Genomic DNA, 18130 nt, shown 5'->3' with positions numbered 1-18130 from the left:
CCTCCCTGCACAGAAGGCCCAGGAGGATGAGTGATCGGAACAGGGGGCGCCTGGGACAGGGGCTGACCCTTGGGGTGCACCTTGGTGGTGTGGGGCAGGGACTTTTGGGAGGTGTTGGGGGGCTTCACCAGCCCGAGGGATGCCTCCCCCAGCACGAGGCGCTGCGAGAGGCCAGTTCATGCCGACCTACTCTCGCGCAGGCTGGACAGCCTAACCATGCTGACCACAGATCCAGGAGGCCAAGGACCCATCACAGACGCACAGACTGCCCTGGAAACAAGCCCACCCAAGGGAGAGACGTGGGGGCCCAGTGACCGGAGCCTCAGACTCTGCCCCCCAAGCCCACACTGGCCAAGGAGGCCCAGACCTCTAGCCTCATCTCCATCCTTTCCCAGCCTGCTTGGGGGACACAACAGGCCTGGATCTGACGCCCTGTGAACCTGAGGCAGGAAGCGGCAATGACCATCACCCAGGCAGAAACCCTCCCTTGGGACCTTGTGGCCAGGCCTTGTGGCAGGAGGAGGGGCCAAGGTAAGCAACCCACCGTCGCCGAGAAGAGGACTGCACTGGGCATCGATCATGTCATTTTACAGATGAAGAAACCGAGGCTGAGACAGACCTCACGGTGAGGGAGCAAGGCCACAGGTCAGCCACCGCCCCCTCCCCCTCCCCCCTGGGGGTGCTAGTCGGAGACCCCAGGGGTCCAGGGCCGGTCACCTTACCTGGGTCAAGTGGTCTGCTCCCTGTCTGCATGCCGCCCAACGGGGGGTCCTTCGACCAGGCCCCAGGAATGCGGCCGCCAGTGGGGAAGCTGTGTCTGTATCATGGGCGGCAAGCCCAGCCCACCACGCTGCCCGCCTGGGGCCCCATGCATATTTAATGTCTATTATTCCTGTTTTGTCACCGGAAAGGAGCCTGAGCAGCTGACAGAGAAGCCAAGAACAGCCGGGAGAGCTGGGCAGTGGGCCTGCTCCAGCCCCCCAGGGGCCCTGCCCCACCTGCTGGCCCAGTGCCTCCACAAACCTGTTGCCACCTGCCCCAGAGGCTGCAGGGCCAGGAGGAAGTCTTCTCATTGGCTCAGCAGCCTCAGAGTGGGGTTCAAATCCCAGCTCTGCGCTCACAAGCCGTGCAGCCGAGGGCAAGTCACTGCCCCTGGAGCCCAGGCTGCTCGCAGGCCCGCACGGCACCTCGCATCACTCCTCACAGAGGCCCCCCTGAACCCCAGGCTTGGACCTGCTCCCCCAAGGCCCAGGCTCCGCACACTCACTGCTGCCCCGACCCAACCTGGCAACCGAGTTCAGCAAACTCACAAAACTGTCCTTAGTGAACAGGCATTGTTTCCACTTTTTATTTCAGGAAGGAGAGCTGAGAGATTTGGGGGTGCAGGGCGGGGTGGTATTTAGAGAAAACACAGAGCCCAGACTCCAAATCCGCCACCCCAGGTATCTGCACTGGGCTAGGTCCTGGGCTGTGTGCTGGGCAGGGGCTGCGCTGGGAGGGGGTGGCCCTTCTGGACTGGTCAGGCTGTGGAGGGCGTGAGCTGGGCCTTTAAAGCCCCAGATCTCTGGTTTCCATCACGGGGCAGCCCTGGGGCGGGGGTTGGATAGGGGGTTTTGTCCTGGGCAGCACCCTCCCTGAGAACCAGAAAAACTGGCAGGAGCTGAGAGGCCGCCAGGGACCCAAGTAGGCCCAGCTCCCTGCCCGGCATCAAGCCAGCCATCTGCACTAGGCCCTAGCTGGGGGCAGGTGGGCAACTTGCTCATTCTGCACTGGAAGGGGCGGGTAGGGGGCGGAGAAGGTGCAGGACCAGGGACCCAAATAGGACCGCTTCCAGAGTCCAGTCTCACGGGAAACGCTGCCAGCCCAGCCCATCCCCAACCTCATCCTAAGGCCCCAGCATGCTCTCCACCATCTGCCCATTGAAAAAATTTCTGCAAACAGCAGAGACATGAGAGACCCCTTCCTGGGGTGCATTTGTATTTTCCCAGTTTAGGCTCTGGTGAGTCCCACTGGGGGTGGGGGCAGGGCCACTACTTCTTCACAATCTGGATGACGTCCTCGTGCTCCATGGTGTGGGTCAGGCCCACCCGCTGCGGGCTGTACTTGGTGCTGGTGCCCTGAGTGGGGAGCGGGATAGGGGACCACATCAGCCTCTGTACCCACCCGGCCGAGGCTGACAGTGTCACTGGAAGGGGGTGGAGGTGCAGATGGGGGGTCTAGAGTGGGGGGGTCCCAGCGCCAGCAGACCCCGCAGCCTCTGACAGCAGGACTCCCAGCGGTCCACCCGGCCCGGATCCCAAAGCGGGAGGGCTGTGTCTGGTCTGGGTCAGCATGCAAGCCGCACACCCCGCAGAGCAGGACTGACTGACACCCCGGTCCCCATGCGGAAGGACGGGAGCTCCTGCCTGACCCTGAGGCTGCCCCGGGTGACCGTGCCCGCCTCCCGCCCAAGACTCACCCACACCAGCGCGTACTTGAACTGGCTGGCGAGTGACCGGTGGATGCGGTGGCACTGGGGGACGGGAGAGAGACGGATGGTGAGCCCGGGCTGCGCCCGGAAGTAGCCGGGCCCAGGGCAGGTGCTCTGGCGGTCCCCACGCAGCCTTGCACTCACAGCTGCTCTGGCGCTCCTGCTTCCTGCCTCTATGGGGCCGCGGCCACTGAAGGACCTGGGCCTGCCCACCCACCCTGCTGGAAAGGCAGCCTTGACAGGTGCTCTGGCAGATGGATGAGGGCGGCTGTCAGGGTCCCCACCGGGCCTGCCTCTCTCACCTCCTGCAGCCCTGACCCAGAACCTCCCACATAACACGTCACCCCCCAGCCCAGGACGGCCCACGTCCTGTAGCACTCCCAAGTAGGGACAAAGTTCACAGGAACCCAGCGCTGTTAGAAGGCCCGAAGGGAAGAGAGCTTGGAGGGCAGCCAGCTCTTCCCCCCGAGAATGTGGCCCCCTGGCTGCACGGGCTGGGCGGGCGCGGTGGAGGCGGCCAGGGTGAGGACAGTGCGACGTCGCCTGTCCTCCACATGCCCACAGCCTCACAGGCCCCGGGCAGAGACCAAACGCCTAAGCCCAGACATCAGGCCTGCAGGAACGTTTCCGGGGGGCCATCCGGATCTGGGCCTCCTCTGGGTGACCAAGGATGCGTGGCCACAGCAGAGGACACTGCCGGCAGGGACGAGCACACACACCCGTCCTGACACTCGCTGTTTCCTAGACCAAAAGATGAAATCTGATGGTCCAGGTCAGCTCTGGCCTGCAAGTACACTTGACGTTTTGTTCAGCTTGCCCCCGAAAGACAGAACTAGACCTGCCTGACAAGCTCAGGGTCACAGAGTTGCAGGGTCATCCCAGGACCCTGCGAGCCCTCGAGGCAGATGGGGAGGGTGCCCTCCAGTTTGCTGCAGGTCCCATCGTGCCCTGGCATCCCTGACACCAAAGTCAGTAGGAGCTGTTTCCCACTGAGCCTGCTCCACGGCTCTCCTTGGAGAGAAGCGTTCCTATGCACTTGTGTCTCTAGCAATGAGGGAGGATGGAAGGCCGCCCAAGGTCACCTTTTTCCTTTTTAAAATTTTTCCGCTGCACCGTGCAGCATGTGGGATCTTAGTCCCCTGACCAGAGATTGAACCTGCACCCCCCTGCAGTGTAAGCGCAGAATCTTAACCACTGGACCACCAGGGAAGTCCCCTAAGGTCATCCTCTTTAATACTGTTTGTGGATGGGAGACCCTTGAAGCCCACGGTGCCTCTCACCCCTGACGGCCCTGCCAGATCCCTTCTGCCCCTGGGGCTTATGGCCCGTGATCCTGTGCAGGCAAGGCTCTTGTCAGCTCCACTAGGTGGATTGCAAAGGCCCCGGGGGCTCAGTTACCCCAAGATGAGGTTACCCCTCAATGTTAGTATGTGGGCGCCAGGGTGCAACCCCATGTCTGACTGGCTTCTCTACTTTGGGTCTGTGGTCAGCACCCAGGCAGGCCTGTGTGCACAGCATGGCACCTGTGATAGGTGAGTATCCAGGAAGGGCTGAGGCCCTGCAAGGCAGGCCTCGCTGGGACTAGATCCAAGCTCTGGAACCAAGGCCCCCGCAGGCCCCTCCCCACTTTCTAGCACCTGCTGCCTTCGACCCTGCGACCCTCCATGCCAGCTGGCAGCCAATGGCCCACAGTCCACGTTCACTCCTGCCTCGGGCCTTTGCACCTGCCGCCCCACTGCCTGGAACAGCCTTCTGCTCCTGGCCTCTCCTGCTTTCCCAACAGGTGTGGCGGAAGCCCCACGTCCTGAGAGGGCCTGAGAGGGCCAGGGCATGCGCCAATGTGCTGCCGGCCACCCCTCACTGCACTCCCCTCGGTGTGGGACTGTTTAACTGCAGGATTGGGTGGCTGGCATCTGTTGACCCCAAAGGACCCCAGTTCTGGCAGGAACCGGGGCTACTTGGCTGGGCACTGACGCTCACTAGCATGTTGGGTGCACTGAGCCCCCGGGGGCGGAGCCGATGGGGCGCGTGGAGGGGCGGGCTGCGCGGGGGGCTGAGTGAAGGCAAGCATGGGGGAGACATGACTGGGAACGCACAACCCAGAATCATCGTGGGCGGCAGCTCTACTGACCGAACGCCTGAATGGCCCCGAGGACCCCACAGCCCTGGTGGGACAGGATGGTGACGACCGCTTCCCAGGCATCTTCCCCGCACCGGGCAGCAAGCTGAGTGCCTTACCCACTGGACCCCGTTCCACGCCGCCCCCTAACTGCAGCCGGGTGGCAGGACACGCGTCCAAGCACCCAATTGCAACGCGGCGGCTGAGGGCCGGGAAGACGTCAGGCAGGACCCCGGGCGATGGGCAGAGCTGCCCCCACCCCAGTCTGGGCAGGTCTCCTCAACTCACCACGTGCTCCACAGAGGCCCCTTTCCGGAGGATGATGGCGTCCGTGAAGTCTGGCCTCTCTGCACAGACGGACGGGGCGGGGCGGGGAGTCAGCAGGGTCAGGGCCCACTGCCACGCAGCCCCCCTCCGCAGGAAACGGAGGCCCTTGCAGTCTCCGGCCTTGGCCTGCCCTTCCCCCACTCCCGGGCACACCCTCGCTAAGAGCCCCGAACAGACTTCTACAGCCTTGACTCAACACAGAAAATCAAACTACACCTCAGTCCAGGGTGCAAACTCCTGCAAGCCCATCAGCCACAAGAGCCCCGGCCGAGGGGACCCGCAGATGAACCCGGGGTGGACCAGCTCCGGCCGGGCAGCCTCATCTCCCTCTGCGGACACGGCCAAGGTCGACGCCAGCTGCCCAAACTCGGCCGCTAGGCCGTGGGGTGTGAGGCATGTGCACAGGGGGTGGGACGTCGGGGAGGCCCCTGTGTGCCCAGCACCCTAAAGCCTTGACGTAGCGTCTGTCACTGCTCAGGGAGCCACTGCTGGCGGTGTCTATCCCATCCCCACATCCCCCTCAAGGCCAGCAGCCCCAGAACTCGGCATTCTTTGCCACAAGGGCTCAGGCCGAGGCCTCTGATAGGCTGCAGTAGAGGGTGGTGCCTGAGACCGGAGAAAGCCGTCATGTAGAGACTGGCTGGGCGGGGGCTGGGCCGGGGCTCTGGGCACCGCGTGCAGATCGGGCGGCCCGGGGGAGGGGGAGGCCAGGCCGCTTCTCGGGCCGTGCGGCCCTGACTCACGGCCTCTCTTCTTGGTGTAGATGCAGGTCAGGGCCAGGTACTCCCAGAGCATCTCCAGCAGGTAGTCCAGGTTCAGCTTCATGCCGCAGCTGCCGGGAGGAAGGGGCCAGTCAGAGCATCCAGGGCTCCCGGCACCCAGGCCAGTGCGGCCCAGCTGGCGCCCATGGGGCAGCACAACCGCAGGCCTGACGGCGCTTCAGCTGCCAACACCTCTTGGCACTGTCACGTTCACGCCCAGCACAGCCTGCCATCTCTCCAGGGCCCTGTGGAGGGCACAGGGCACCTGTGGCAGCTGGGGTGGCCAGAGGCAGAAGATGACAATGCAGAGCCCACCCCCTGAGTGGCCCAGGGCTGCCCGGCAGGGATTTCAGCGATGCGGTGACCCCTGGCTTGGTCCTTTGCCGCTGTATTGCCCTCAGTGGGGACCCGTCCTCCCCTGCGATGCACGTGAGCAGGTACAGGGGTGGCCTGCAGGGCCCTGAGGACGTGGCCCGGACGCGGCAGCACGAGGGGAGCCGAGCTGGCCTGTGGGAAGGACACCTGCTCTCTGCTGCTCTTCGTGGCCGCTAGGGACGCCCAGGAAGCAGTCCTCGAGTGGGCCCAGGACCCCCCTCTTCCCCAGTCCCCAAGGTCTTGCTCCCCAAAAGCCAAAGCCACCGTGACGCTACAGAGCACCTGGGTGGAGCTGGGAAGCCAGCAGGGTGGGCACAAAGCCAGGCTGCCCCGACAGAGGGCCCCGCAGCCATGGCGTGCCGGAGTGCAGGCAGCTCCCGGAACCCACCCCTCAGAGAAGCCCCCACCTGAGGACTTCAGTCCCTTCTCCTTCCCAGCGGAGGTGACAGAAGCCACATCTTCCACGGCCTCAGGAGCAGCGGGCTACAGCCTGGCTCTCTCTGGGGGTCTGCAGTTAACTGCTAAGCCACGAAGCCGCTAACCACTCTCACTCCCAGACCTTGGTGGATGAAGTCCTTCTGTTTTCTTAACCAGAGCTTACCCCATCACCCACCTGGCCCAGACAGGTTAGAGGGGACTCGGCCAAGGTCACCAGCAGCTACCCGGATGGCCTCCTCTACCCCGGGGCACACAGAGCCTGACAGATGGACTCCCACTCAGAGAGGGTGGCCGCGAGCCTCACCTAATGACCACGCTGTCAGGTTTCCGGGCCAGGCGGTCCACTTCCTCCATTGAGATCTGGTCGATTTTGTTATAAACCTGGGGTTGGAAAGGGGGAGGGGGGGTTGGGGGATGAGAGGAACAGAGCAGTGTGGCAACGGGGCCCCACCTGCTGACTCAAGGATGGGGAGAGGCTGAAGGGGCCTGAGGCCCCCGGTTCCCCAGAGAGGCTGCGCTGGCACTCCGGGGTCAAGCCCGAGGTGCCTGCGGGGCTCAAGCAGTTCCTGGGGTGAGGGCTCCCCTCCCACATGGCTGCCCCGGGGGCTGGCACCACTTACATACAAGCAGGGCATGTACACACGGTTGCCCATGATCACGTCTATGAACTCGTCCGGGGAGCAGTCTTCTCGGAAGAGCACCTCCGCGTTGAAGATCTCTGAGGGGCTAGGGTTAAGGGCAACCTGCGCGCCAGCAGCCCCCCCACCACTCCCCACTGCCAGCAGAGCCTGAAACAGCTGATCATGAGATACGCTGCCAAGAGGGACTGTAAGGTTATCTGCTTTCACGGTTTTACATGATTTTAACGTTTGGGGAGCTCCCTCACTTTTCTCAAGGAAGCACAACGTGTAAGGGGTTCAATCAATATTTTAAATCTTTGCTGTTACAACAGAAGAAATGATGCACTTGCCAGGATCGCCAAGGCAGCCAGTTCCAGAGCCCGGAGTGCTGGTCCCGCTCCCCCTACGATGTGAGCTACCGTCCGCGGCCGCCCTGCCTCCGCTCCAACCACCACCCCCAGCCTGACCACCCCCCGAGGCCTCCCCAGCCCAGGAGGCCCTGTCCCCTGCCATCTCGTCTTCCTTCCACACGTGACCGGCCTTGTACCCTGCAAGGAGCCAGGAGTGCACGGCTGCGGCCCAGCCAGCCTGAAGCTTGGGGAGCGTGAGGCAAAGGAGACAGAAGTGCCTCGTGTGAGCTGGCCGCAGCTTTCCTGCGGCCTGGACGGAGCTGGGTGATGTGGGCGGTCTGCGTCACCCGGGCCCCCGCTGCCCGAGGGCCACGGCCCCCCTCCCTCTCGCACCTTCAGGAAGGGTGCTATACTCGTGCAGGATCAGCTGCACCAGCTTCTCTGAGCACTGGGTCAGCGTGACCGTCGAGTTGAAGGAGATGCCGCCTCCTTTCTTGGGCTGGAGGAGAGAGGGAGGGGTGATGCTGACAGAGCGGCAGCTGAAGCCTGCACCCCTCACCCTGCGGGCCGCGGCTGGTCCCACCCCCTTGCCGAGGCTCAGGAGCCGAGGCCTCACCTTGAAGTAGATGTTGGGCTTGTGCTTGTTGAGGCGGATGCCGACCGAGCCCAGCTCCTTCTCCAGCAGGGACCTGGTGGAGGCCCCATGGCCTTCACAGGTGCGCGGGGCAGGCCGTGTGGCCCCCACTCGCCACGGCCGGCCCTCCCACACCGACCACAAGCCGCCGAATGTCCCATCCCGGCAACCAAAGGTGCTGAGGAGGAGCCCCAGACCCTCTGGCCGGTCCGAAGGGAGATCGCCTGGTGTGCGGCCAGTGTGCAGACAGGCCTGCTGTGCCCTCAGCCGCAGGCCAGGGTGTGAGCAAGGCTCTGCTGTTTGGGGCCGGGCTCCTGGCAGACACTGGGCAGCAACGGGGCACCCAGGCCCCCGCAGGCAGGAGCCAGAGCCAGGGTGGCACAGCACAGCCCCATCCTCCGGACACAAGCCTCTCGGGGAGGCTGCCCCAGGCCGCCTGCACTGGGTGTAGCTGTGGACAGTCCCGCCACTGCTCCCACATGGCAGAGCGCCAAGCACCCCGGAACCACCCACCATGAGCTCAGGGACACACGGGCGGTAGCCGCAGTGTCCCGTTCCCCCCGCAGGGCCTTCCCAGGCGTGTCAGCCTGCCCCGTCCCAAATGCGGACCTCTGCACCTCTCCCTTGGTGGCGTCCAGCATCATGATGACGACGTCGGCTGTGCGTGCCACGGCGATCACCTGCCGGCCACGGCCCTTCCCTGGTCAGGAGGGAGGAACGTGGTTACACAGTGACGTGGGCAGGGCCACGGGATGCCCCCAGCCCACGGTGCAGACTCCCGCCCCTTACAGACCCACACGGACTCTGCCATGTGCCACCCCCAGGCTGGCACTTCTCCTGAGCCCTGTCTTACTCATGGAAGTGTGTTTTAGGAGGAACCCCGACACCAGCGACTGGGGAGGAGAAGCGCGCCCCACTGCCCCCCCTGACTCCGTGGGCCCTGAGATGGGTGATCCTCCACCACCTGCTCACTCAGCCCGCAGAGCCACGTTGGGCAGTCGGTGTTATCTGCCTGTTCCAGACACGAGAAAACCGAGGCCTGGCTTAGAAACACTCAACCACTTGCCCAAGACCACAAAGCTATGTGGTTCCAGGATGTGACAAGTCTGCCCCTCCCAGAACAAGAGTTACAGAGAGGAAGCAGCAGAAGGCACAGGGGGAGGGGCTGTAGAGCCGTCACCAAGGTCAGACCCTGCCATCAGACAACCAGAGAAGGCAGGCACCAGGCCAAGGTCACACAGCCACTTGGGGACTGAGGTCACAGCAGGGGCCCCGGTGGTCTCCAGGGGCCTCCTGACTACAGCGGGTGAGCCTCCCCCGAGAGGGCCAGGACTCCTCCTGCTGGCTGGGATGGCAGGTTCCTGGGGGACCACCATCGCTGCCCACGCCAATCCAAGTAGGCAGGGCCCCGCCCTGATGAGGGCGGTGGGCACGGGACCCCCAGGAGGAGGCTCCATCTCCAGTCCCGCACTGCACAGGTGCACGGTCGTTTAGGGCAGACGCTCAGCCGTCCGTCCCCGCGCTCCTCCCGGCCGTGAAAAGGAAATGACGACCCTCGCTCAGTCACAGGGCTGTCAGAGGATTAAGCGGGCCAATGGTCTGCACGGAGCTGGCACCTGGCAAGGGAGGGACGACCCCAGCAGGCAGCCACCTGCCACCAAAGCCGAGGGCGTGTCCCATCTCAGAGAACAGGGCTCTAGGACTAGGGCTCCGCTGCCACGCGCCCATCCCTGGCGGGGTCCACCACACACTGGACGTGGGAACCAGAGTTGCCTGGTGAGCCGTGTGACCCTGGGCAAGTCACCCACCTCCTGGGTCTCGGTCCCCTCAGCTCTGAGGCCAGAGTCCCTCAGGAACAGAGCACTGGGCCCTGGGAAGGGCTGTGAACCCAACCCTCCCGTCAACCATCCACAGGCGCCCACAGGGGGGCCTGGGCTCCACCCCGCCCCCCCACCTGCTCCCCCTCCCACCTTGTGCTGCGCCTTCGATGATCCCAGGAAGGTCCAGGAGCTGGATGTTGGCGCCTTTGTACTAGGATGCAGGAAAGGAGGTAAGGCGGGGCCGGCGGGCTGCGAAGGGGGCCTCCCGGGCCAAGTCTGAGCTGCGTCCCCACCCCAGCCAGCCTGGCGCAGACCACGTCCCGCGAGCCGAGGGGCCGCCTGGAGGGCGGGAGTTTTTATAAGCCCCCAGCAGCCACTGCTGACGGTAACAGCTCTTCACAAGGAAACTGCCTCACGGTGGGAGGCCCAAGGCCACAGAACCCCAGCTACCCAAGGCTCCAAAGCTTCTCTGGAAACAGAAGGAGCCAGGCAGCCAGTCACGGGTGACCCGAGCCGAGGCGGAACAGGGCAGCGGGGCACAGAGGGGCACCGGGGAGAGCTGTGCATGCTGGCAGACTCTCGGAACCAGCCAGGATTGCAGGACGGGCCAGGTGTCTCTGGGGTCCCGGCAGCCCCAGCCCCCAGCGCTGTCCGTGCTTGAGGGCAGAGCAGCTCAGCCCAGAGCCTCCCCCCGCACATGACTCACACACACACACACACACACACACACACACACACACACACACACACACCCCACCCCCACCCCCAGGATCTGGCAAACCCCGACTTACTTCAATGACCCCAGGGATGCAGGTCAGGGTTGTGAACTCATAGGACGCAGTCTCACTGGCCGTGGAGGTCATCAGGCTCAGGAAGGTGGACTGGGAGAAAGCAGGTCATTGCAGCGGGGGTCCTGCCCCACCTCCAGGAGAAGCCCAGGTGTGGGAGCCTGCGACGCCGGGAGACCCCCATCCCCCCGGCTGGGGTGTGATGAGAACAGCTGGAAAAGTCACCTCTGGCCCTGCCTGGGGGGGTTCAACACCACAGGGCTGCCCTGTGCCTGAGGCCCCAGGCCTGCCTCGGGTGGACACAGGGACCTGGTTCCTAAGGGGGTTCCCCCGCTACATTGGGGCCCATCCCCAGCTCCACGGAACCTCCAGACCCTCCTGGGCCCAGAGAACTTGGAGCAGGTGTCGGTCCCACGGCACACAGCTGCTGCTCCCAGGAGGGCAAGGAGGCAGGGACCCTCCCGCCTGAGAGCACCGGCTGGTGGCGCAGGGCTGCGAGGGAGGGAGGGAGGGGAGCGCGGAAGGATCCGGATGGGACCTCGCGGCTGACCCAAGGTGGGAGTGGGGCCACACCCGGCCAGGACTGAGAGACCCGGCCTTCGGTACTGCTTCTGCTGGGGACCCGGGACCTCGTCCTGGTCCCGACCTTGTGAAGGAGGTGACAAGGCAGGGGGAATGCGGCGACCACAGTGATGGACGCTGTGGCCCAGAGGCCAGCAGAGCAGCGGGCAGTGCCAGGAGGGCAGCCCAGCCTGGCCCGGCGCCCCCATCCTAGTCAGCAGGAAGCTGGGGCACAGCTCACTCACACACCCTCAGGCCCCTGGAACCCAAAACAGGGCTCGTGAAAGAATCACAGGCCTCAGATCACAAAGTCTCTGCCCAGGGGGCCTCTTGGAAACTTGAGGAAACGTAAAAACCTGGTGGGGTAGACAGGTGTGGACAGACGGGCGGCCCTGAGAGCCATGGTTGCCAGAGGCCAACCTGGGGGACACCCCCGAACCTGTGTGGCCCCTGCAGGAGGGAGGCCCGCGCCCTCCTGTGCTCAGACAGCCCAGATTCCCAACAGGGTCCAGACCCCAAGGGCACAGCTCTCGGTCACTAGAGTGGCTCCTCCCGGCCTGGGCTTCTCACCCGGGCGAGAAGGCCTTGCAGGCTGGAAAGTAAGATCGAAAGAAAAGGCTAAAACGAGTGAATCCACAACACCCTAGGAGTCAAAGCCTGGCCGTGCTCGCCGGCTGCCCAGGGGTCACACCCGGTCAGTTCAGGGCGCCCCGCCACCCTCACTCCCCGACGGCCTCTGCCTCAAGGTCCCCTCCTCGGGGCTCTGCTCACACACCTGCTCACAGGGCAGCCGCCCGGCTCCACGTGCCTGCCCTTCCCCTCTCCTCCACGAGCTCGGGGCTGAGCGGGCAGGGGCAGAACGTGCCTGGCACGAGGCGCACACTCAGTGAACGCCTGTGCTCGGGGACAAGGCAGAGGCCAGCGGGGCCACTCCTGCTGGAGAGTCCCTGCCGGGCCTGGGGAGGCTGGGTCTCCTGCGCCCTGGAGCCGGCTCAGAGAGGAGGGAGGGGGCGCGGCCGCAGCAGAGCGGAGACCAGCCACCTTCCTCCCCGAGGCCTGCGGTGCCCATCACTGACCTTACCCACAGAGGGGAAGCCGATCAGCGCCACACGGGCATCGCCCGACTTCATGACATCGAAGCCCTCGCCTTTGGATGAGGACGATTTGGAGGGTTCCAGGAGCTGGGCCCGATACTTGGCGAGTTTTGCTTTCAGCAGGCCCAGGTGATACTCGGTGGCTAAAAGACAACACAAGATGGAAGGTGAGTGTCCCGGGTGGGCTGGGAGGGTCCCGTACGCAACCAAATACACGCAACCGAATGCTGGCCGGGGCCCTCAGAGCCAGACAGCAACCGACAGACAGACATGACCCAATGTCCGTGGTTCTCAGCCAGGGTGGCACCACCCCCCTTCAGGGGGCATCCTGGAGGGCGTTTTCAGGAGTCGCTGCGACGGTGAAGTGATGGTGAAGTCCTCACGGGCACTTATCAGGCAGGAGCCGGGGAAGCCCGCAGCTCTACAAGGTGTAAGGCAGACCAGCAGAGCCAAGAACTGTCCCATGTCGCAGGGCCACAGAGGGAGCCTGGATTAGGATCTCTGGGGCCCAGAGCCTCACAGGGCATTTTTACAGCGTTAACAGACACTGACATTCCCAGGAGTGGAAGTATGTGTATGTTAAGGGAAGACTATGGCATGTTTTGTTTGAAACTTTACCTCGACGGGCTTGCCTGCTTGGGACCCCAGGCTGCCAACAGGGAGGCCTCGTGCAGGGGGTGTGAGTCACCCACACGACACACCTGCATCATCTGCACTGTGGCCGCCACATGCCCAGTGATTCTGCCCAGAGGTGCAAACACCTCACCACCTCCTTGTAACTCCACTGTATCTTAGCTGGGCCCCTACATTCACTTATTGAAATAAACTCTATTTTAATTATAAATTACTTTCCTTTTTCTCCTTCTTGATATCGATTTTTTCCAAATTCTCACGTACATAAGTTACACTAGTGATGGGGAGCTGCACTGCAGGGCGGCGGGTGGGTGGTACAGGACCTCAGCTACGTGTCATGTTGCTGTGGTCAGGTGACTGGCCTGGCCACTTCCCGTCTCCACCACTGTCCCTCTCATTCGCACAGTCCAGCTGCCCATTCTTGCCTCAGGACCTTTGCACTTGCTACCCCATTTCAATCTCATCTTCCCAAGGCTGGCTTCTTCTCAGCTCAATGTCACCTCTTCAAAGAGGCCTCCCCTGCCCAGTCGTGCAGAGGCAATGTCACGCAGAGCTTTAGAGCCTGTGTTGGAATTCCATCCTGAAATTACGGGCCATTTTACTTTGGAAAAGTTACTTAACCTCTTTGTGCATCAGTTTCTTAATCTGCAAAATAGGGATGTTAGCAGTGATAACTACTTCTGCAGATTTCTGTAATTAAAGAAAGCTCTGGGAACAATGACCAGCACGTAGTAAGCTCTCAATACAAGTTGGTTATTATTACTGTCTGCAGTAACCCCCACCCCTGCCAGGCCCCTTGCTGGTCCCCTTTGTTGTCTTCATGGCTTCTCAGCACCATTTGAAACTAGAGCCGACCCTGGAATAACACGAGTTTGAACTGCACGGGTCCACTTATACGGGAATTTTTTTCAGTGATATCACAGTGCTGCATGGTCCACGGTTGACTGAATCTGTGGATGCGGAACCGTGGACATGGAGGGCTGGCTATCGGATGCAGCATTCTCAGATCGTGGGATCTGCGGTGGGTGCCGGCACCAATCCCCCCCTCCCCCATACCAAGGGACGACTGAATCTTATTTCTTTGCTTCCCTCCCTCCAGAAGGGCAGGATCCCCAGCTTCCGGTGTGGTGCTCAGGAAGTGTTTTGGCAAGTGAATTGAGGGCAGTGAGAAGTGGTCAAGGACAGGCTCAGCAAGTCAGGTTCACGTGGTCCTTTCTGTCACCCCAGCGCATGAGACTCTGAGCATCTCTGAAGGGAAGGACTAGGTCTTGATCCCTTAATCACCTTTACATCCCCTCCTGGACCACTGCCAAAGCGGCAGCATCTCAAGCCTCCTTGCTACTTTCCTTGAGCCCCATAGATGATACTCTGCAGGGCAGCCAGGGGGAACTTTTAAAACAGAAGTCTCTGCTGCTTAACACCCTCCACTAGCTTCCACTGCCCTTAGAACACAACCTGGACTCTTTCGCATGATCTACAAGGCCTACACGACTGGCCCACTCCTTTCCCATCCTGCACTCCAGCCCCAGACCTTCAGCTCCTTCAACAAGCCAAGTTCATTCTTGCCTCAGGGCCTCTGCACCAGCTGTTTCCTCTGCCAGGAACAGTCTCTCCCCAGGTCTTTGCATGGCTGGTTCCTTCTCCTCATTCTGGTCTCAGCTCAAACGTCCCCACCTCATGGTGGTCTTCTCTGATGAGCCCACCTTAGTAGCCCCAACCCTTACCCCGACACGCTTGCTACATCACCCTAGTTTGTCTCCACAGCGTTTATTATTGGCTGAAATTATCTTGTGTCTTCAGCTACCAGTTCACAGATGGTCCACTGAAAGGTCAGCTCCATGCGGGCAAGGATGTGCCAGCTGTTCACTGCTCTAACCACAGTGCCTGGCACCTAGTAAGGGTTCCACAAGTATTTACAGAATGAGAGTGAAGGAAGCCCCCCAACTTCACAGCCAAGGGAGGACAGACACTGAGACCAACCACCGGCTTGCTTCCTGCTCCTGCAATCCCACAGCAGGGCTGGTCAGGCACTGGGCCTCGCCCACCAGAGCCAACCACATCTCCCACTACTCCAGACCCTCCTTCTCATCTAGACTCTTCTCCTCACTCTCCCATGAACACGCCGTGCTCACCTCAGTTCCCGTGTCTTTGCCCCAGCAGTGCCCCTCTCCTGGAATCCCCTCCCCTCAACCAGCTCAAGTCCCACCTCCTCCTGGAAGCCTTTTTGGGTGTCACCGGTCTCCTTTCCTCACGAGCTCCCGCAGCCCTTACAGTCTGCGCCCAGATCTGATGCTTCATCAAGTGCTACCTATGCTGCAGGATTCACTTTAATACCGGGTGCTCACATGCGTCCAGTGCTTTGCAAACAGAATCTGGTTTAACCTAGTTGTGAGCTAAGAGGGGGCACGGGGTTATTACCCTCATTTGCAGAGGAGGACACTGAGGCTCAAAGAGGTGAGGTGACTTCCCAAGCTTTCACAGCACATACGAGGTGGAGCCGGGGTCCAAACCCAGGTCCGCCACACTCAAGTCCTGACTGCCTCCACCCCACCGAGGGGCTCCGGGCAGCTGGCGAGGCTGTACCTGTGGGGGGGGGGGGTCTCCTCCTGGACTTCCGCCCACAAAGGAGCAGAGCGCCAGTCCACCAGGCCCGACCGCCAGGAGACCCGGCCTCGAACCCCGACCCCGCCTCTCCGGGTCGGATGCTTGCTCCGTATGCTGGGGTTCTCTACTCGGCCCCCTGGTCTGGCCCTGATCCGCGCCCTCGGGATCCCGCCCGGCTCCTCCGGCTCCGGCAGCCCCACCCCCGCCCGCTGCAGACGCCCCGCCGGCCCGGCCCTCACCTTTGTTCTTCTGCGTGCGCGCGATCTCCTTCTCGATCTCGGAGATCTTCTCCAGGATCCCCATGGCGGCGGCTGAACCAGGCGCACGGGCGAGACAGACTGCAGCGGCTCCGCGAACCCCGGCCCGTCGGCTGCGGCAGATCAGCGTGCGCCGGAAGTCCACTGAGAACAGCGTCCGCGTGCGCCCGGAGCGCCGGGATTCAGAGTCCGGGCGGGCGACGTCGAGCGCAGTGTCAGACGCTATTGGTTCCGCCCGCTGGGCCAGCGGGGCTGGGGGATGGGCCGGGCCGGGGCGTGGCCAAGCCGGCGAGGGCGTGGCCAGGCGAAGAAGTGCAGGAGCGGGGCGTGGGAGACACAAAGGGACGGTCCCGCGGTGGACTCCGCACTGCGGGTCCCAGCGCAGCCGACTTTGCTGGTGTAAAGAAAAGGCGCTGAGCCGAAAGTCTGGTGGCTTATTTTGTGTCGAGGTTAAATATGGGTTCCCAACCTAGCCTTACTACCCTGCCAACAGATACCTCCTGATAGGACGCAGTATAGACAGCATCTGTTATGCGGAATTCTTGCCAAAAAATACTGTCTGAATTTAGACCCGAGGAAACATCAGACAAATCTAGAAAGTGGTACATTTTATGGGACAAGTGGCCTGTCTTCAAAATTGTCAATCATGTAGGTGGAGGGGCTGGCGGTGGGGGAAGTATTGTTCTAGATTAAGAGATGTTAAATATAATGTGTGGACCTTGCCTGGATTCTGGTTGAAAAAATTTTTTTAAATATATTTATTTATTTTTGGCTGTGTTGGGTCTTCGTTGCTGCGTGCGGGCTTTCTCTAGTTGTGGCGAGCTGGCTTCTCATTGCGGTGGCTTCTCTTGTTGCAGAGCACGGGCTCTAGGCGCACAGGCTTCAGTAGTTGTGGCACGTGGGCTCAGTAGTTGTGGCTTGTGGGCTCAAGAGCACAGGCTCAGTAGTTGTGGCACACGGGCTTAGTTGCTCCATGGCATGTGGGCTCTTCGCGGAACAGGGCTCGAACCCGTGTCCCCTGCATTGGCAGGCGGATTCTTAACCACTGTGCCATCAGGGAAGTCCCGTCTGGGTGAAAATTTAAAAAGCAGTTATGAGAAGACATTCTTAGGACAATTGGGAAAAATCTGACTTTGGATAGAATATTAGATATTACAGAGTTATTGCTAATTTTCTTGGGTGTAATTATGTAGGAGATTTTCTTTATTCTTAGCAGATGCACGTAGTGGTTTTCAGGTGTTGTCTTTGCTCAGGCTTCCATAACAAAATACCATTCACTTAAACAAAAGAATTTAATTTGCTCACAGTTCCGGAGGCTGCAAGTCCCACATCAGGGTGCCAGAATGGTTGGGTTCTGGTGCAAGTCCCATTCCTACCTTACAGACCGCCGCCTTCTTACCACGTCCTTACGTGGCCTTTCCTCGGGGAGTGTGCGCAGTGGGAAAGAGAGACAGAGAGAGAACTCGCTGGTGATTCTTCTTATAAAGGCACTGATCCCATTAGGAGAAGCCCCCTCTTATGACCTCAATTGACCCCAAAAACCTCCCAAAGGCCCATCTCCAAATACCATCACACTGGGGGCTAGGGCATCAACATATTAATTTGGGGAGGTGACACAAACATCCAGTCCTCAACAGGGGTAAAAGGTCATGATGTCTATACTTTACTTTCAAGTGTGTGTGTGTGTGTGTGTGTGTGTGTGTGTGTGTGTGTGTGTATGAATTATTCTTTCAACTTTCCTGCATGTTTTTAATACAAAGTTGGGAGTAGGGAGCAGGTCACTGGAAATCACGCTGTGTTCAGATCCAAGGTTCATAACTATGTGCGCTTGGTTAAATTTCTTAACCTCTCTGAGCCTGTTTCTACACCCTGAAAACGGGGATAACATGGTTGCTGTAAAAATGAAATAACAGATAAAGTTTGCTTGCTCATAAGTCCTCCTTGAATGCCAAAGCCACTGTCAGTCACGTGTCCTCTGGGGGTGTCACATCCTCCCCAGACTTAGCCCACGTTTACCAAACGCCTATTATGCACCAGACTCCAGGTTGGACAGGGGTGTCGTAAACTCCAGCTTGCCGCTCTCCTCCTCCTCTGACAAAGCAAGGTTACAAGCCATGCAAAGTGCCTGGCCCAGCGGCTCAAGCTATTCATGGCAGGGCTGAGATGTGAAGTCCAGGGACCCCAGGGTAACAGGCAGACAGCGAGGAGAACATCTACGTCTTCGGGCTCTATGAAGTTCAGAGAAGATGGGAGGTGAAAGCCTCTGGGAACTGGGCAGT

General features: G+C 61.2%; 1 protein-coding gene across 1 annotated transcript; it reads right to left on the bottom strand.

Annotated features, from left to right (window-relative positions):
* Positions 1-1326: 1326 nt before the first annotated feature.
* DRG2 (developmentally regulated GTP binding protein 2) lies at positions 1327-15937 on the bottom strand. Its single transcript, XM_079724966.1, has 13 exons — positions 15834-15937; positions 12340-12500; positions 10706-10795; positions 10065-10125; positions 8704-8794; positions 8077-8149; positions 7869-7959; positions 7111-7208; positions 6795-6871; positions 5660-5748; positions 4878-4936; positions 2459-2512; positions 1327-2117 (listed from the first exon to the last, which is right to left on the bottom strand). Exons 1-13 carry the CDS (start codon positions 15895-15897, stop codon positions 2031-2033), a joined length of 1095 nt encoding a protein of 364 aa, XP_079581092.1. The 5' UTR covers positions 15898-15937; the 3' UTR covers positions 1327-2030.
* Positions 15938-18130: the final 2193 nt, after the last annotated feature.

The sequence above is a fragment of the Hyperoodon ampullatus genome, assembly GCF_949752795.1.
Source record: "Hyperoodon ampullatus genome assembly, chromosome: 19".
Classification (NCBI taxonomy): domain Eukaryota; kingdom Metazoa; phylum Chordata; class Mammalia; order Artiodactyla; family Ziphiidae; genus Hyperoodon; species Hyperoodon ampullatus.
This window is presented reverse-complemented; position numbering and strand designations above follow the sequence as displayed.